Genomic DNA, 21067 nt, shown 5'->3' with positions numbered 1-21067 from the left:
AAGGTCAAAAAGATGAAGCATTAAAGGAGAACTTGCCTTTATCTACCCTTGGCATAATCTAAAATCTGACTGCTGCTCCTTACACCCTACTGGCACATTGCAAAGTGAGCATTGTAATACAATGCCAATCTCCTGCATCTGGTGGCTGAAGCAGGGGCCTTCCCCCCTCTTCCCTGGCAACAGTACAAAACTATAAGTACCTCCACCTATCAGCCTGTATCATTCAAGTCTAGGTTTAGTCGTCTTAGTTGTTAGAGTTTTATTTCTTAGGCAATACTACTGTGTATTGTACAACACTGATTACCTGTGTGGTTCTGTAGAAAAGCACATAGGGTCCTTCAGTTCTGTACCATGGGGTTCTAGACATTGTATGTGCCTTTGGATTATTGAGGTGACACATTTGTTTTCTGTTTGTATGGCATGGCATGATTTAGGGTGCCCTGGAGTCCTAGGGTTGCTGTTCCTCTTTGGTATCTGCACTGACACACTGCAGGAGGAGGAAGATTACGCACTGCGGCTGGGACAGATACCAAACAGTAAGGCTGGGTTCACACTACGTTTTTGCAATCAGTTTTTTTCTTGCAAAAAAGGCATGAAAAACGGATGGAAAAAACGGATGCAGGTGTGTGCATCCGTTTTGATCCATTTTTCCATTGAATTCTATTATATATATAAAAAAAAAAAAAAACAGATCAGAACGGATGTTTTTTTTGTTTTTTTTTAACGTACACAAAATATTTTAATATTGGAATTCAGTGGAAAAACAGATCAAAACTGATGCACACACATGCATCTGTTTTTTGAAAAGAACGGATCGCAAAAAGGTTGTGTGAACCCAGCCTAATTCCAGATAAAGCGAGTCTTCAGCAGCACTCACCATAAAACCACCTTTTCTTTTCTCACAAAACCATAGCATATCATTGAGGAGCGCTCAATCCTGGCCTAAAACCGTTTTGCGGCCGCAGCTCTATCTGAAGGCCTTGATAGAGAGCTCAAAATAGTTGTTGGCCGGGAGGGCGTGTTCCTTGATAGCCTGCTATGCGTTTTATGGGAAATAAAGGTCACCTATTATGGTGAGTGCTGCTGAAGACACTCTTTATTTGGAATTACAATGGACTATGTATATCTGAGCACCACTGAAGCACCTGTTTGCTTGCAGCTGTAGAATATTTGGATGTATATGACAGTGCTGACAATTGCATACCCGCAACAGATTTGCTCGCACACACTTTGAGAGGCTTGATTTAGTTTCTTCATATAAACAATAGTGAATAGCGAACATCGGAAAAATGTCCGCGTTCAGCTGTGTGGCCGAACACAAACAATCGGTATTTTACTTCCAGCATCTGGAGAAAATGGATGCCATTTGAGGGAGTCCTGGAAAAGATTGACACACCCATAAGCATGTTTTCCTGGCACCCCTAGGGCAGCATCCAGTTTCTCCAGATGGTGGAAGTAGAATGCCGAGCATTAGTGTTTGGCCACACAGCCAAACACGGACGTTTTTCCTGATGATGGCTGATCACTACTAAGCAATAAGTATAAAACATGGAGTCTGACACATAAATATATACATAAAAAATATGCATCCATTCTGAACCACGTGTGGAGATGTGTAAGATATTTACATACTTGTATAATGGCACATGCCTAGGCTTCCTGTAACAGATGCCTCACATTGTTATGCACCCTGGGTACATGTAGCAACATAAAACTGTACATGACACTTGTAATACCGTATGTTAAACCCCCTAGAGTTGAACATGCTATAAAAGAATCACAGTGCATAAAGCACATGAAAGATGAAGGCCTCAGATGTATGGTTTGGATTGATACAGGGTGGATTTGGTGCAGCAACAATACTTTGTACATCAGTAATTGTTAGCTGTGTAGATGCTTTCCCGCAAGTGTTGCACTGTAAAACCAAGTCGCTTGCCTGCCCTTTGAGGTGGAGACATGTAATACATACTCTATAGCTGTCAGTAATCCTCACCTTTAGGCAACAGCTATCTTTCTTCATCCCTATATACACATAAGTTTGTCACATGTTCTGACTGAAGAGAGGAGGGGTAAGCCACTGCCAGATTCTTCCTGATTGAGCCCTGTAAAGACTCAGCAAACAAGCGCCCATCTCAGTGATCTGCCCTTGCTTGCTTTTCAATACTGAATGTTGCTGAATGCCCTGAAGGAAGTCATGTAGTACTTTTCAATCAAACACAGTGCTCCCTACTGCCATCTCTGTCCATGCCAGGAACTGTCAAGTTCAAGCAAACCTCTCCAGCAGGGAGCACTGTGTCTGACTGGAAAGACTATGTGACTTCCTCTAGGACATTCAGCAGCTGATAGGTAGTGGGTGGATTTGGTTTATTGAATTAAATTTTAAAAATATTTACCTTTCCCGAATACCCCTTTGCTGGGACTAAATCCACAAAGTGCTGCAATACCAGGCACAGCCTCTACAAAATGAAGGGGGTTGTGTCTGATGAGCAATAAGTAGAGCAATGCTGTGGCCCGTTAAATTGACTGGACAGTATTGACCCCCCTCCCCTTCCCAATGGATAGTAAGGGCCAATCTACATATACAAGCGAACCCTTTTAGCTCCATATGCAAGCAACCCCTTTTAGCTCCATATGCAAGCAACCCCTTTTAGCTGATGATACAGATAAGTTTTATTTATTTTATTTTTTTTTATTAATTTCATACTAACATTTTAATAATGCTTTGGTATTTTTGTCAAAGGGGGACACTGCAGTAATAAACTCCCCCAGTCACTAGTTATAGAACTAGAAGAAAGGCCACTGTGGGACACCATGCACTGAATAGAAAGGGGAGGGGTCCGCGCTCAGAGCTGAGAAGATCAGAGAAGATACCATGCAGAGAATGGCAGCAGAGGGTAAGGGGGGTTATGACTGGATACTGCAGAGCAGTCAGCAGGAGAACCCATGAGAAATGGACATGTCACTTAGCTATGAAGAGGTCACTGTGGACACAGAAGAATCCTTGGGGCAGACTCATGACTGAAGTGTGTCACGGAACTAAGAACAGATAAGGAAATGCACCCACAGAAGGAGGATTCATTCTGGGACACAGCTTCTTGACATGACACAGCTTATAGACTAAAAACACATTTCACAGTGTATTACGTATTAGTCAGAGAAAAAGACCCATCCCTTTTTATGTTAAGAGAGGCAACAGACCACTGTATTTGTTTTAATGTGTCGTAATGTATACAGCCATCAGGAACTAGTGAAAAGCTGAGAAGATAAACCTAAAAATAAGGTTATTGCCACTAAAAATGTTGTTTAATCTTCATTATGTTATATAACAGTATATAACTTGTAACTTATTGTTAAATCCCTGCTCATTATGTACTTAGGAGTACACTTAGTTCAACTTAGTAATATTCTTTCCCCCTTTCCATATAAGAGTAAAATCAGCGAAATGTCAATTCTTTGAGCTGACAGCGACAGAGGTGGTGGTGCGCGAGTCCTCCCCTAGGGTGCCTTCACACCTACCGACTTGCAGCATTAATAACGCTGCGAGTCGGCTAGGTCCTGGCAGATCACTGTCAGTATATACACGCAGCGGTCTGAACGACTGCTGCGTGTATGTAAATCTGCCAGCCGCTTAACCCCTTCTGATGCCGGCCGCCTCCCCCTCCGCTCTGTATACATACCTCGTCGCTCCACGGGGTCCCGCCTTCCTGCTCTCCCGCCCGGCCAATCAGTGGCGGCAGCAGGGCAACACACTGGCCGGGCGTGAGAGCAGGACGCGGGACCCCGTGGAGCGAGGACAGGTAATGTATACAGAGCAGAGCGGGAGGCGGCCGGCATCAGAAGAGGTTAAGTGGCTGGCAGATTTACATACACGCAGCGGTCGTTCAGACCGCTGCATGTATGTACTGACAAGTCTGACAGTGATCTGCCAGGACCTAGCCAACTTGCAGCTTTATTAACGCTGCGAGTCGGTAGGTGTGAAGGCACCCTTAGAGATACTGTGGGACACTGAGGCAGACAGGATTCCGCAGCTGAGAGATCAGCCGATTTTTAATCCGTTTAAACATACCCTAATAAGTTCACAGCACCATTCCTAAGCTTATATTCTGGACATTTCATATCTTAACACATAAAGGATATCTTTGTGGTGTCTCCCCTCAAAAATGCATGCTAATGTGGGTGGACAGTGCCCTAGGGGTGGGCCTTAACAGCTGTGGAACCCCCATATCTCTTTCCACATTGGAGTGTTGGAACCGATCCTCTGTGACTTCATGATTGTCTAGGTCCAGCCCCCTCCACAGCCATTGGAATGGGACGAACTAAAGGTATAGGCCCCGCCCCCTCTAGGTCGGCTCATTGCAATTGCTACAGAGGAGGCCGGGCCTAGATGGCGATTACATTAAACCCTGCCCCTACGGCAATGTCTACCAACAATAACATGCATTTTTGAGGGAAGAGACCACAAAGAATTGCTTTAAGATGTGAACTGTCTGGAATTTAAACAATCAAAAAAAGAGATAGAGTACGGCACTACAACTGAACCAAACAGGATATTGATGCACGTGTAAATGTCCGGCATATAGTAACAGTGGTGATAGCTAATCGGTGGTGCTCTATGTATAAATGAAGTAGAGATGAACGATGTACATCAAGCAAGGAGTAAAGACATGGCACTCACCCGTCAAAGTCTTCACCGTTTCTTTATTAAATAACTGCAAACATGGTAAAACCAGGTATAGCGAGAGGACGCCTAGCGTGTAGCAGCGACACGCTAGGCGTCCTCTCGCTATACCTGGTTTTACCATGTTTGCAGTTATTTAATAAAGAAACGGTGAAGACTTTGACGGGTGAGTGCCATGTCTTTACTCCTTGCTTGATGTCTGGAATTTAAGCTTAAGAATCCTTATATGGAAAAGAAGTGACAATATCACGTTAATGATTGACAGCCTAGCATGCATAGAGAGATAACGGTCACTGATAAGAACCGCCCCCTGGACTCTTAACTGTACAGTGAGCAGAGATTTCAATTACTGGGTGACATTCTGAATGTTTAACCAGGAAACTGCAGGTTTTTTTTTTTTTTACAACAAAGTCTGCTGCATGTGAATATATCCTAATGGATAGGTTTACTTTACAAAAACTTTTACTGATTAGACACTGATAGGATCTATCAAACTATTGAGTAGCATTGAATATCCATAGTATGTAGAGTTCATTATCCTGTCATGTGCCATAAATGATCCACATCTTCCATGCTTGTTTTCAGGGTGTAATAGTATTGTGAGGGTGTAGGCAGTTTGACCTTGGTGGGAGAAAGTGACCCTGCTATGCTTGCCCTGTGTGCTCTTGAAGGGCTGCTACATAGATGTGAATTGATAATGAACAGCTGTCAGACAGGAGTTGAGCTCATGAATCTGGTATGTGGTGGCCATGGAGGAGCAACATGTGCATGACATCCACAGTAAGAGACATCTTTAGTCCTGGGGCGGTAAGTGAACAGCATTGGAATGTTTATTGTAGGATTTCAGTATTCAGAATACACTTGGTAACGATAAACATGTTACACATACTGTACATATACTGTAAGGTGAGGTTCATACAAGATGCAAGGGGAATCCATTTTACACATCTATATGGATTTATTTGCAGCATGGGCATGCAACACCCATTCACATAGACAGTCACTAATAATCCGATACATGCACAGACCAAAATACACAGTGGACTGCCTGAAATCTGCAGCATGCTTTATATTCCTAACATTTTATTGCAGCAGATTTCACTTCTTTCACTATGTGAGAGTTTAAATCTGGGCTAGAATCCACAACTAATGCCAGTCTGATGGTTTATCTCTGATGGTTGATTTGATCCTGTACAACCCATAGCGATAAGACCTAAAAAGCAGAAGCACCTCGCATATAGGATGGTGTTGCACAGCCTGTAAATGATGTGATACAATTGCTGTGTCCTATGAGTTATTGTTTAGTCTGGTGGTGGTACTCTGGCTCTTTGTGTTTTTCCCCTCTTATTATTGTTTGTGGCATTGCTTTCCTCCACAGTATTCTTTACATTTAAACAGTTTTTTTTAATAACCTTTTCCCTGAATTATTCTTGCTTCAGTTTTGCTTTCTCTTTTCCTTTTTAACATACATGAAAAAGAAGCAATTTATTATGATTTTTTTTGCTGTGTAGTTTTCACCACTGAAGTCAAAAGAAATGTCGATAACAGACAGTTGTCATGCTGTGTTTATTAATATACCAAAAAGATCAAGGGCTAACTGGTAACATCCGGACGCAGCATATTACACTCTAACAGCATTAGGCAAGGTGAACACAGCTATTACACACAGCAGCATTATTGATTCATGTTGGATGGATCGGTGATATGATACCCTTAGAAATCTGTGGGCCATTACTGTATGTCCATCCATATGGAATGCATGTCTTATTACAGAGAAGCAGAGAGAAATGCACTGTAATACAAATGATAACAGTAGCAGTATTTCTAGAGACATTCTTACTGTGTCTGTGTCTCCTAAGGTAGAATACAGGCGGTTATGGAGAATGTTTCAGTTGATATTGGGTCCTTGTTATGTTTGTAGTTCACTAACACATTAGGTCAGGGGTGGGGAACCTTTTCCATGTCGAGGGCCGGTCGGGCATTAATAAAATCATTCGAGGGCCCCATACCATGCGCGGCAATTAGTAGCGTGGGTTTGCAGCACCCAGGGCAAAGTATTGTTCCCCTAGTGCCCCTGCTATTGTAGTTAAACCCCAGTGATGCCCCTGCTATTGTAGTTAACCCCCAGTGATGCCCCTTGTAGTCTAGTCTAGCCAAGTCATGTCCCTGGTAGCCTAAATAACCCCCTATCAGTCATGTCCCTGGTAGCCTAAATAACCCCCTATGAGTCATGTCCCTGGTAGCCTAAATAACCCCCTATCAGTCATGTCCCTGGTAGCCTAAATAACCCCCTATGAGTCATGTCCCTGGTAGCCTAAATAACCCCTTATCAGTCATGTCCCTGGTAGCCTAAATAACCCCCTATCAGTCATGTCCCTGGTAGCCTAAATAACCCCCATCAGTCATGTCCCTGGTGGACTAGTTAACCCCCATCAGTCATGTCCCTGGTGGACTAGTTAACCCCCATCAGTCATGTCCCTGGTGGACTAGTTAACCCCCATCAGTCATGTCCCTGGTGGACTAGTTAACCCCCATCAGTCATGTCCCTGGTGGACTAGTTAACCCCCATCAGTCATGTCCCTGGTGGACTAGTTAACCCCCATCAGTCATGTCCCTGGTGGACTAGTTAACCCCCATCAGTCATGTCCCTGGTGGACTAGTTAACCCCCATCAGTCATGTCCCTGGTGGACTAGTTAACCCCCATCAGTCATGTCCCTGGTGGACTACTTAACCCCCATCAGTCATGTCCCTGGTGGACTAGTTAACCCCCATCAGTCATGTCCCTGGTGGACTAGTTAACCCCCATCAGTCATGTCCCTGGTGGACTAGTTAACCCCCATCAGTCATGTCCCTGGTGGACTAAATAACCCCCATCAGTCATGTCCCTGGTAGCCTAAATAACCCCCATCAGTCATGTCCCTGGTAGCCTAAATAACCCCCATCAGTCATGTCCCTGGTGGACTAGTTAACCCCCATCAGTCATGTCCCTGGTGGACTAGTTAACCCCCATCAGTCATGTCCCTGGTGGACTAGTTAACCCCCATCAGTCATGTCCCTGGTGGACTAGTTAACCCCCATCAGGCATGTCCCTGGTGGACTAGTTAACCCCCATCAGTCATGTCCCTGGTGGACTAGTTAACCCCCATCAGTCATGTCCCTGGTGGACTAGTTAACCCCCATCAGTCATGTCCCTGGTGGACTAGTTAACCCCCATCAGTCATGTCCCTGGTGGACTAGTTAACCCCCATCTGTCATGTCCCTGGTAGCCTATTTAACCCCCAAATAAAAAAAATAAACATCCCACTCACCTTACCTCCGTTCCCACGCTGACCAGGTCCTCTTCTCTCCCACGTCCTCATGTCCCAGGTCCTCTGTGCCGGTCTTCTCCTGCAGGCGGCGCGCGATGAAATGACGTCATCGCGCACGGCCCGCAGGAGACTGAAGACGCGCTGCTCTGCTGGGGAAGAAGCCGGCATAGACACAGGAGGATGCTGTGTGCGCCGGCTCCTTCCTCCTCCAGAGCAGCGCGCATTACAGGGGAGCTGCGGGCCGCGGGCCGCATCGGGAGGTCTCAGGGGCCGGATGCGGCCCGCGGGCCGGAGGTTCCCCACCCCTGCATTAGGTTCACAGGAGAAGCCACACTCTGTATGGTATTACTCAGTGGCTATGTGATCAGTAACTAGTATGTTTGTTTGTTTTTCCCCCTAAACATTTGTGAATATGATGAACAGTGTTCATCAATGAGCCATCATCTACTTACAAGTAAAATAAAAGGATGGTTGTATGGTTTCTCTGGCCCACCCCTCCCAAATCACTTGTATGCGCATGTGTGGGGTACAGACCAATAAACTAACACCCTCCTTCGTTTTCATTGTTGCCTGTGTCGGTTAATGGGGAATCTTGTTTCCATTATTTATTGTATTTACATGTCATACAGATAATCAGCTAGTGCAAAACAGGCCTATTCTTCTGTGCTGAACAATACATGAAGAGGATGGGGTCTGTAGCTCATCCTGGTCTTTACACATTCCATATTTGTCTTCACCTATAAGGCAGAGGTATCACCGAGTTATTAGGAGTTATTATAGCAATTGTACAATGCTGCACGCCTTCCAGGAGACTGATGAAGAGTAAGCTTATACGTGCCAATACACAAGACTTTGGGTATATTCACAGGTAGCACTCTTGTTGCAGAAATTCCTGTGACTAAAAAACTGTTAAAAAAGATAAAAGTTAAAAAAGATAAAAGTAACCATGTCCACTCAGGTGTGCAAAGACTTTACTCTTCCACAGCAACGCTTCTACCCTTCCCTGATGAAGGCAAGTGGGAAGAACTGGTTAGGACAGTTATGTTCACCCACTCCACACTAGTATCATTGTTTTCTTCACCCTGGAAATGCTGCATATAAAAACAAACTAAAAAAAACATTCTGACTTGCTGAAAGTTACTTTTTGCCTGTTATTAAAGTTTGGATTGCAGAGTTATGTTTTTTCAGTAGTTCATACCACAGGTCACAGGCAGATGCTGATGGTCCCAGCTATAGAGCACTTCATGATCAGATTACTCTAATGCCCCTATTACACGAGTCGTTTGGAGGAGCAAACGAGCGCTATTAGCGATTAGTGATTGGCCTGTCAGCAGAGACAAGCCGCTGTGAAGCTGAAGTGCGCAGACCCGGGGAGAAGTTAAGAAGAAGAGGAACCCTGGACCATAGATTAGGTATGTATACAGTTTAAACAAAGGCTGCAAGGACATCGGTAACGATGTCCCTGCAGCCCTTGTTTAACGATTATCGGGCCGTGTAATAAGCCAAGTAAACGAGCAACGATCTAGCAGATCGCTGCTCGTTTACAGGTATTATCGGGCCCCCATCCGCCCGTGTAATACCACCCTAAAGGTCCTTGGCTCAATCCCGAGTTAACAGATCACACATGATGAGAATTCAACTGACCGATATGTAATGTGGATGACAATCGTTAAACTACTTGTCAACTTTGGAAATCCCATTACTATAAGAAGGGTCCCCTTATGCCCCTATTCCACGAGTCGTTTGGAGCAGCAAACGAGCGCTATTAGCGCTCGTTTGCTCCTCGTTCCCCGCTCGCTGCCGCCGCTATTCAACGCGGCGTCAGCGAGCGGGTGAGTGCGGGAGGGGCGGCGGGGAGCTGCTGGGGGGGCTGCCCGGGGGATTGCTGATCGTCCGGGCAGCCCATAGGATATAGCAGCGCCTGCTGCCGATGCTCCTATTCAACGGAGCGACGGCAGCAGATCGCTGCTATATCAGTCGCTTGTTTTTCAACATGTTGAAAAACAAGCGACTGCAACGATCAGCCGACATGAACGATGTCGGCTGATTGTTGCACTCTATTCCACGGGACGAATATCGTTCGTAGCGGCCGATATCGGCCGAATACGAACGATATTGCTCCTCTAAACGACCCGTGGAATAGGGCCTTAAGTCTGTAAAGCAGAAGTGATGAACCCAATGCTATGAGACCAAAAGTGGTCCTTAGGCCTGTTTTTGCATGTAGAAAGTCTTAGGTTTATCTAACACATACTATGTACTTCTAATGTGTATGGGCACCTTTTGACTAAACCCTTACCTAACACAATGAAAACAGAAAAATATGTAATATGGTTGTACCGGGGATGTGGATTCTGCATAACAGAGGGGCCTTCTGCATAGAGGGCTGCTGTGGATGGAGCAGCCTCACAGCTTTATATGCTTTGCGACAATAAACCTACTTGATGACCCAGGGAAGGAGGAGATTATTTTTCTCAGGTGGTCCTTACCTTCTTTTAACATACTAATATTGGGCGCTGTGTAAGGCTGTGTAAGTCACACTATGGTTTTGCATGTAAGACTCTGTTCACATTGCACTATGCAAGCATGTTAGGAAGGGTCCTGGTGCAGTCACAGGTCTCTATTGCCTCTGCAAAGAGCAAAACAGTTCCCTTTTGGCCTCCAGTAGGCTGGCATACATTTTTACATACTGTATTGGAAAGGGCAGTAGGCTATGCTGATGTTTACCAGGAGCAGGACGTGAACAGAGCGGTCTTCTCTTACATAAGACCCCAGTCACATGGAAATACTAAACTGAGAATGAGAAGAATATGCAAGTGGAACAAGGCTTGTTCTGTCTGTGTTTACATAAGCACTGATGTATACAGGAGACAGAACCTCTATTATCTGAATGGCTGAAGATCCCAGGGGTCAGATATCTACCGGCTAAATATTTATGATGAATCTGTCTTTATATATGGCCAAATTAAAGTATATGACCTTGTGAAAAGCAGCGGTCTGACCCCTCATATGATCTGGCCATAGAGGTCAGGTTACATGTGACAGAGTATCATGCCTGATCGAAAAGGTTGGGGGGCGGGGTGAGATAAAATCTGCTCCCCTTTTTTTCAGTGGGAATACCAACCATAATTCATCGGGTGCAGATGTTTTTTTTCCCCCTGACCTGGCTTTAGAATCCATGTTGCATAAATTAGGAACCTGATTTCCTTAGATGACATCCACTTCCATTTCTGACAGCAGATATATAGATCTTAGGGTATATTCATATGCAGCAGATCTGTTATGGACAGGTTTTCAGTCACTATTGTGTGTGTGATGTTACCCGAAGGCTGTGTTCACATATTGTGATGCATTTTTACAGCAGTTTCAGTGAAATTGTGTATGCACTTAGCACAGTTGCTGCATAATGGGCAATTTTGCTGAAATTGCTGCAAAATCACATTAAAATGCAAATGAGGTAACACAGCCTAAAGGCTAGGGCTAGATAGCGATTTTGGCTGTAAGGTGGGTTGCACATCTAAAAATTGTCATGTGACATTGCATGGATTGTAGTGCACCACAGCTGAGTTACATGATTCACATTACATTACTACCCACAGCAGTATCAAGACATAAGAGTAAAGTAAAATAAAAAAAAATCATGGTAAATCCAACTTTTCACCATTTTGCTTACCTGCTGTAACGTCTGGATTTTGTTGCTGTGAAGACAGCAAAATACAATCTTCAAGATTCAATATAGATTTCTAATGCAAATTTACAAGCAACTGAAATGGCACCACTGTGAATGTTATTGCTCCTGCCAAGAGGGGACATTATATGCAGTAGATATACAGTGTGTGTTCTGTCTACATGGATGCATTGAAAGGCACTGCAGGGAGCAGTAAATACAGATAACAATAGGTGCTAGTGCAGGCCATAGTACCTATATTTGTGTGTTTTGCACAGGTATTTTTGTTGACAAATGCCTTATCAGTGTCCTATTAGTGTGTTAAGGCCTACAATTGTGTGTCACACAGATAATGGTTGGGGTTGCATATGGCTAGACCTGTCCCTGCATGAGGATCTGGTTATCAGATATATAGGGAATGTTATGCATAGAGGTGCTTGGCTCGTTGTCCGGATGGCTCAGGTTTCATGTTATCTCCCATCTGTGTTACATAATGCCACACCTCACTGTTGAGCACAATATGGCAAGCAATAAGGCACAACAGTGTCACTCAGGTAGGTAACGGTGGCAGGATGTAGTCTGTGTAGTATTAATAAGGCAGCCACTTCCAGTATGGATACATTGGCATCAAATTAGTGAAGTTTTTTAGTTTTATAAGCTTAACAAGTGCTTAAAGCAACTCTGTACCCACAATCTGCCCTCCCCAAACCGATTGTACCTTCGGATAGCTGCTTTTAATGCAAGATCTGTCCTGGTGTCCATTCGCCAGGTGATGCAGTTATTGTCATAAAAAACAAATTTTTAAAGTGACTGTACCACCAGGCCCAGGCTGAAGCACTGGAGGTGGGCCGACCCACCCTTAGTGGGAGGAAACCCTAGCCCCTCTATGATAGGGTTCCATTGATTCTAGTGGAGTCACGTCATGGAGGGCCTCCAGTGCTTCAGCCCAGGCTTGATGGTACAGTCACTTTAATCTTGCAGCCCTTTGTCAAATTGGCGTGTGTATGCTCTAGGATTGCAACACCCCTCCATCCCTCCTCCACTAGGAAAGGCCACGGCAGGATTTTTCCTATTCATCACCTGAACACTGCATAGGTGCCTTAACGATCCAGCTCATGTGCAGTGTTCACACAGATGATGAATATTAGAAATTGTTCTTGGGGCGTTCCTAATGATGAAGAGGGTGGGAAGGAGGGATGGAGAGGCAGTGCAAGCCTAGGGAATAGACACTCTAGGCCATGCCAATTTGACACAGAGCTGCAAGTTTAGGGTTGCTTCACACGTACCGCATCCGCAGCAGATTTCACGCTGCAAGTTTGGTAGTGTGAAGTTGAATGGGTCACATACCCGCAGCGGAATTTTCATTCTGCTGCCAGTATGTGACCCGGCCCCTTTTACCACCCACAGCCCCTGGCCCGGAGAATACATTGCCTGCTCTGCGCCACGGCTGTATGTGAGGCTCCCGACTCCCCTTGCTCCCCATAAGCCAATCAGTAAACGGCAGCACTGATGGCTGTGACCGCCTCACACACAGCCGTGGTGCAGAGCAGGCAATGTATGCTCCGGGCCAGGGGCTGTGGGTGGTAAAAGGGGCCAGGTATTGTATTGAGATGTGTGACGCTTGTGCTTCCCTAAGTTTAAATGGAGATGTAACATACAGACTTGGATTAGAGCTAATAGACTAAAGGGCATTGACTAAAGGGCCTTTTACCCTAACTGGCTATCATGTAAAAAATCGTGTGAATTTAAGCGATAATCCTCTTATGTAAACACGGCAACAATCAAACTACGAACAAAAAATTTGTGTCGATCACATCTTTTGAGCTGACCTCAAAATCTTAATAGCTCTCAAACACTTGTCATTTAAAATACATAGATGCAAGCGCAATTACTAGAGATGAGCGAACCTCAAGCATGCTCGAGTCCATCTGAACCCGATCGTTCGGCATTTGATTAGCTGGGGCTGCTGAAGTTGGATAAAGCTCTAAGGTTGTCTGGAAAACATAGATACAGCCAATGACTATATCCATGTTTTCCACATAGCCTTAGGGCTTTATCCAACTGTGGCTGCTGAACTTGGATAAAGCCCTAAGGCTATGTGGAAAACATGGATATAGTCATTGGCTGTATCCATGTTTTCCAGACAACCTTAGAGCTTTATCCAACTTCAGCAGCCACCGCTAATCAAATACCGAACGATTGGGTTCGGATGGACTCTAGCATGCTCGAGGTTCGCTCATCTTTAGCAATTACGAATTTTCCTATAGAACAGTAATTATGATCACATCAATGACTTTTCATCGATTTATCCTCTTGTCTAAATGCAAAAAATCATTTAAAAGAAAAAATCATCAGTTGCCTTTGGCTAAACGAGTGCTGTTGTGCTATTCACACATCCGTAGTGCCTTCTGTAGCAGCGGACCTATTACAACGTATTGAACTATGCGTGTGTATCTGTAACCGTCCACTATTGCAGGGACCCATTCTTTAGGAATCGGTGGTCAGTTTCGCACAATGGCTTGCCCATTTTTTTTTTTTTTTCCCAGCATGGATCATGGCCCCAACACATCTGTTACACTTATGGATGTGTTTATGGGTCCCCATTCTGTCTGCATTTTCAGGTCTCAAATGGGAACAGAGTACATGTATAAGACTCTTGGAAGTGACCTTTAGAAAATATGAGGTACAAAGGGTCATCTTTATCAGTGGAGTTGTATTAAAAAAGTAATTATGTAGGGTCAGAAAAACACCCCTGCTTTCTTCCAGAAACAGCACAACTCTTGTCTTCAACTTGTGTGTGGTATTACAACTTTGTTCTATTGACGTGAATAGGCCCTCGTCGTAATACCACACACATCCTGAGGACAGGTGTGGCACTCTTTTGGAAATAAGTTGATATGCTTTCCTAATGCTACATTTACACGGAACGATAATTCGCCCGATCGTACGATTAACGACTTCGAAGTAAATATTTTTCTTTTATAACGATCAGCGTTTAGACGGAACGATATATCGTACAGAAAATTCGCTTAAGCCTATCTCGCACATAGGTAAAATAGTCGAACGACTGTTTACTCGGAACGATCTGCGAATTTTTTGCGACCGTTCGTTGCGTTTACACGTACGATTATCGTTCGAATTTGATCGTTATCGTGCAAATTTGCACGATAATCGTTCTGTGTAAACGCAGCATAATTCTGGACTCCTCCTTTAAACAACACTTTTTTGCCACTCGTGAAGTGCCAGGGGTAGTGGGCATGGCAGCCATGTTGCCTGAAGCTTGACCACAGTAGAGTAGACTTGTTGCAGGATAGGAACCACATTGTATTCCTGTGGTGCCTATTATCTGTTGTGGATCCGGGTCAGTGATGGACTTGACAAACCCTTAGTGAGGCTTCAGTTTTGCATCAGTTTGTGTCATTCTGCAAAAACAGGTAATAAATGACCACGGGGTGGAGCCTGCCTAGGGCTTGCTAGGCAATGCATCAGTAAAAAATGGGTGGTGCATCCATGTGTCATCCAGTAAAATCTTCTGTTCAAAACTGATCGGTTTCCAAACCGGATGTGTGGATGACCACATTGAAATCAGTGGGTCCTTTTTCTATTTGTAAATCGGGATCCTGATTTATGGACAGAAAAAAATGGCGTGGATAAAGCCTACAATCCTACCAAAAACAAAACCCATGTTAAAAACACACAGTATGAACATAGCCTTATAATTGTACCTTGCATTCATGTGAATAGATGATTCAGATGATTAATGTGGTGCAGTCCCTCTTTTGTTAGTACATGGCCTGCGGTAGCAGCATGACAGCAGCAGAAAAGCTTTCTCTAGCCTGGTAGTGCTGTAGAATACAGACTAGTACCTGGTAGAGTAGGGTTAACCACTCTCCCAGTAATATCGCAGCTCCAGTAACACTTCCTGCCACAGGTGTGTGAACAGCTCTGCTGTCTCCCAGGTTCCTCCCAGACAAGAAGTGCTAAGTAGATTTCTCCCCCTCCTCCTCCTTCCCATCATTCCTGTGAGGATGGAGCTAGCTGGGGGTGGGGGTTGGGGGGCTCACAGATTCCATTAACACTGGTGATGAACAAGTTTACATTCCAGGCCTGAGAAGTGACATTCCGGACTTAAGCTGACGTGCAAAAGAGGAATGTGAAATGGGAGGCCCTGAGCAAGGGAGCAGTGGTGACAGCACATCCAGTAGCAGCAGCCGCTTCTGTATTACACCACTGCTTCCTCAATGGGAGTGCAGGACAGGCAGCCAGAACTGACTAGCTCCAAGCCAGCTGCACAGCTACGCCCTGCTCTCTGGGACCATTTGCATACAGTGTGGAGGAGACATTTCATTATCTCTATGGCCGGCTAAGCATTCCTGCAGAAAGTAAGGAGAATCAAGGAACCACTTCCATGTTCCTGGATACGTCATCTCTGGGAGACCTTGCTGCCTCTTCCCTTGGCAGTGCTCCGCTCTCTGGGATCCAGCTTGGACAGCTATGAAGGAAAGAGTTGGATTGGATTCCTCTTGCAGTTGGAGTCGGCATCTGATGTTCCTCTTTATATTTCTTCAGATGGAGATCATTTGACTGTTGTGTTATCTAGAGAAATCCAGCCACTCCACCACTACTCTACTCTGGGACTTGTTGGTGAAGTTTTGGAGTGGGACGCCTTCCACCATCCTGGATTGAGAGGTGTATGCAGTGGCTGAGCACCTGATCATGTACATAGCTGGGACCTCTCTGTGGATTTACCCATAGCTGGGATTGGATTTAGGTTTGCTGCGCATTTCTACCCTCATTTGAACAGTTTTTAGGGATTAATGAAATACCCTGCATCTGTCGAGCAAATACACAGGTAAATATACCAGCACAGTGCCAGTTCTTATTCTTATTTCAAGGATGAATGGAAAGACTTGGTATATACTTTATATTTTAGGTTAGCCATCTTTGGGGTCTGTTGCATATTTCCATTTCAGGAAAACTATAGTGCAATATGAGAGGAAGTTAGGAGAAAGTGACCCTGGGCTTGTGGCGTCTTGCATAGCTATTCCCTATATAAAAGAAGGGCTCCTTTATTAATTTACAGCAAGTATCCTTGAATTGCATCTATATATAATCTATAACTTACACTAGGCCATATGGTGTATTAAGTATGGAGCACCCAGGCCTCAAGCCTGAAGGTACTGTTGTGTGCTGGTTACATTAAGCTTTATTATGTTATGTGACCCAGAAAATTAAACAATAATGGCCCAGAACTGGGGATGCATTTCTTATGGATAATGATGTATTTCATTGTTTTTGTTTTTGGTTTCATGGAAAGGAGATACTGAGGTGAAAAGACATCTCTGCTGATCATGTGGCAGTACAGAGATTTGCAGCCAAAAGGGACAATGTCCAGGTACAATATAAATGTGCCAGGGTCCTGCTAGCTAACATGGCAGCTCACTGAAGCCGAGCATGCTGGGATTGGATGTCTGCCCACTGAAGCTGTATGCCAGAAGCCCCTGGGCTCTTGATCTGACTACTCTGTAGTGCATTTATGTACAGCATTGGAGAATACCCAGTATATGAATTCAGTGGAAACTTGACTGTCACCACATTTTGGCCTTACACCTGTCGAGAATATTTGAACATGGCCCCACATGTATGGAGCTCTGTGCTTATACGGTTGCCTATGTATGCCATTGACTTCAATAAAAAGAAACAACCCATGCCAGGACAATGTGTAGTTTATGGCGCTTGTGCATAAGTAAGACTAAAAGGCATAGACATAGAACCTATAAATTGTACTATGTATACGGTATAGACAATTTGTGGCTCTGAAACTATTGAGAAAGTCGAGCAGCTCAGTGAAAGGATTTGCTTTATGAATCACTCTTTATCGGCGCTCCAACCTTCCTTTAATCCCGCTGCGTGTTGTGTCTTGTGTGGAAGGAGGGCAGGGCAGCTGCTTCACGTCGCTGTGAAGTGTGTGCTAAGGAGCTAATAATCTCTTATAGACAGGGAGGGTCACAAATGAACACCAGGTTGACTTTTCCAATACAGTAGTTAGACTCCTTATATCCTGTCCTGTCAGTCCCCATTTATTCAAGTAAACTGGAGCTGAAATGATCACTACTGAATATTTACTGTCTATATCCCCTTTATTAGTCTCTCCTCTAGTTTTAGATAATATTTAAGGTGTGTTATAATTTTTATGTACTGGACTTTCATTTTGGCTGAATTTCTCCTTTAATGTTTCGAATTGAATTTGCTAGAAAGTGGATAGCCAGTCTAGGGACTGGCGGGGCTGCAGAGGTATAAGTTACTGCTCCAGTGTAAAAGTGGCACTGGGAAGCCATAGGGTTCTGTGTCACCGACGATAGGCATAGAGGGATGGGCTGAACTTTTCTGTCTTGTTTAGGGATTGTATGAGTTAAGTAAGGAGTTACCTATGTGAGTTTTGAGCCTTCTATGGCAGGCCATGCATGTATAATCACTTGGATTATCTGGAGAAAGAAAAAATACAAAGGATATTAGTATTACCGAAATCTCCATTTATTCTGCCATAATTCCTGTACCAGCAAGTTTTCATCCTACTAAGAAGCCTTTTTTTTACAGAGGTTTTCCGGGGGTTGTCTGGATCTGACCTCCGCACACCCGCTGATCTCCATGTCGAGCCCTCGTCACCTTTACGAATACAGCTGCAGGTAGAGCATGTGACCTCGTGGCACTCTTCATTCCTATGGAGTCGCCGGAAAGTGCTTACTCAGCTCTTTCAGGCGGCTCCATAGGAATAAATAGTTGTGGGTCACATGCTGTACCTGCGGCAGTGTTCATAAAAAAGAAACCGGGTGCTCAATACAGAGATCTGTGAGGGGTACGGAGGTCAGACCCCTGCAATCTCTATCTTGTCCTCTAATCTGTGGATAGGGGACAAGTTAATTTTTCCCGGACAACCTCTTTAAGCTTCAGATGGTTTTGATGTCACAGCATGACATCAAGCCTGTTGTTCAGCTGTCATGCTGTGACACCATTGTATACTACATCAGTGAGACGACAGAAGGGGCTGTATACATTCAGACATGGTTCTTTATAGTCTGCATAACCCATCCAGGGAAGGGGGATTGGTCTGCTAAAATTTAAGGTTCATGTTCATCACAGCCAAATCTGAGCCACCGAGTACGCAACTTTCAGTTTGGAACACATGTTAAAAGCTTGGGTTATTCTTGTCAAATGGAAAAAAAAATCTTGATTTGAAAGTGATAAAGAATCCCTTTTACAGTGTCACATGTTTTCAGACCCCATGCATGTCCAATGACCACACAACCAGTTATGTAATAATTGAATGGTTGGTATCACATTTCTGTGGTGAATCACATAAGTGGTCCTTGAAAGAATTTCTGAGCTGTTTGTTCAGTATGTAACTTATTACAATGGGGAATCATTTTCTGTCTCTCTACCAAAGAATTTAGTTGTTGGCATCTTCACTCTGGTTAACCTTGAGAAAAAATAGTGATATGGAAACCAGTCTACCCTCTCGTGTTAGACAATGCAATGCTTTGGCATCCCTGTACTTATAGCTTTAGCAAATACCTTTATGGTGCATCCAAGCTGCTTCCTGCTATGGACAGGAAATCTTGTACCAGCGCTGTCTGTGTGAGGCCATACATTCTTATTGCTTTCCTGTAATGGATAGCTGCTGTTTCTTTTATCAAAACATCCATCTCGCTTGGTTCCAGTAAAATCGGCCAAATCGATGTTAAAAAAAAAAAAAAAAAAAATCACTTTATTGTATAGTGGCTGATGTCATGATAAAATACATAGGATCAGGAGGTTTATAACAAATGGCATTATAATCAGCACATAGGCATAAAAGGCATATTAAATGTCCATTTAATCCAATTTACTTTTTTGAGGTTCTACTGATAAATTCCTTACTGAATTGTGGGAGTGCAAAGCAGCATAGAAGGACTCTATAAATGACACACATATGGTTGTATTTCTTGCAGACCTATTTGTCAAGCTCTCTGCAGAAACAAGCTATCTCATTCAGCGGCCCTTCCATACACACTAGCACACCCTGTTTAAATTATAAAAGTTCACTTGAGGATATTCTTATTAACCGATACAGTAACCCATCCATTGCCTAATTGTTTCATGCTGACTAGGAGTAGTGGGTATGAATGTAAGATATAATATTGATAATCATGATGATAAAATAATTGAATGCTCTATTTGCTTTTGTATATTACATCACATGGCAAAAAACTTGTTTGTAAATCTCCCCTAGCTCATCCAAGGAATAAAGCTAATGAGTCCGCTCTAGAAACCAGTCCTGGTACTTGTACTGTGCCGTGCTGCAACTTTGCTGATCTTTTCACCTGACCTGACAAAAAGCCTTGTTTTGAACCCCTTCCCCCAACTCACCGGAAGAGAATAGCTGATGGGTGTGCCCAAGAGACAAGTCCAGTTTTAGTCTTTTTTTAATCATGCGATTTTTTTTTTTTTTTTTTTTTTTTTTTTTTAAAGTCACCTTTACATGATAAAAAGGAGACATCTTTACTGTTAATCCTCTTCCTATGTAAAGAGACTTTCATAGAGCCCCCAGTGTTAAGCTGACCGAACCAGTCGAACATCAAATGTGTATAGGGCCCCCTGACATTTGTTGGCGGAGAAAAGGACCGGACATTAGTAAATGTCAGCGTTTGTTGTCAGGGAAGTAAGCTGCCACCAAAAGTGTCTGGCAGCAGCTTTTCTCCTTTTTGGGGCTCTTTTGGCAGATGGCAGCAGACTGTGCAGTATACATTCCTACAGAAGCCACTAAGTGGCAATAAAGTGGCATGTCTCAGAGCATACCCACCATATACCACAGGCTAAACATATGAAATGTATTGTGAAATAATACTACATAATAAATAATTCTTTAGCATTTATTGCCCATATGAAGTCATTCCCATTTAGCAGAGGCTATTTTCTCAGTGAAAGCCACTAACTTATGTTAAATATATTTCCCGGTGAAAGGACATGAGTATGTAGGACCTTTCTTTTTCACTGAGAGGTCAGATACTTGCCCTTTGCCCTTTCTGTTTTAAGCAGTGGGGTCTACCACTGTTGGTCTTTATGCTTTGAGCTATATATATATATATATATATAGTGCCCTGATTCCTTTGTGTATAAGGTTTGTTTCTTTATGTTCATCCCAGCGCTGATATTGACTGTGGTCAGAGGAAGTTATTGTTGTCATTGTCCCTTCCTATCTGGCATGTACTGTATGTGTTAATCAAGAATATGACTGGCATCATCTAAGTACCAAGTGATGGGTGTAGTTATCATTTGTAAGGCAGCAATCTATTCATTGTACTTTATGACCACCTCTTTGCAGGCCAAATTACCGCTCATTGCCTGTGATATTACACGCACAGACTGCGAGTTGGGAG

At 43.8% G+C, this 21067-nt stretch overlaps 1 protein-coding gene across 10 annotated transcripts in view; it reads left to right on the top strand.

Moving 5' to 3' along the window:
- The window catches only part of RAPGEF2 (Rap guanine nucleotide exchange factor 2), a 211231-nt gene that overhangs the window by 100948 nt on the left and 89216 nt on the right, over positions 1-21067 (top strand). The window contains exon 1 of one of the 10 annotated variants that reach the window (XM_069977848.1): positions 15924-16503. The exons of the other annotated variants lie outside the window; for them this stretch is intronic. Coding sequence (XP_069833949.1) covers positions 16469-16503 — 35 coding nt within the window. The 5' untranslated portion in view covers positions 15924-16468. Of the gene's footprint in view, positions 1-15923; positions 16504-21067 lie in introns of those variants that run through there. 10 annotated transcript variants of the gene reach the window in all.

The sequence above is a fragment of the Dendropsophus ebraccatus genome, chromosome 7, assembly GCF_027789765.1.
Source record: "Dendropsophus ebraccatus isolate aDenEbr1 chromosome 7, aDenEbr1.pat, whole genome shotgun sequence".
Classification (NCBI taxonomy): Eukaryota; Metazoa; Chordata; class Amphibia; order Anura; family Hylidae; genus Dendropsophus; species Dendropsophus ebraccatus.
The sequence above is the reverse complement of the archived record's forward strand: the minus strand, read 5'-3'. Positions and strand labels throughout refer to the sequence as shown.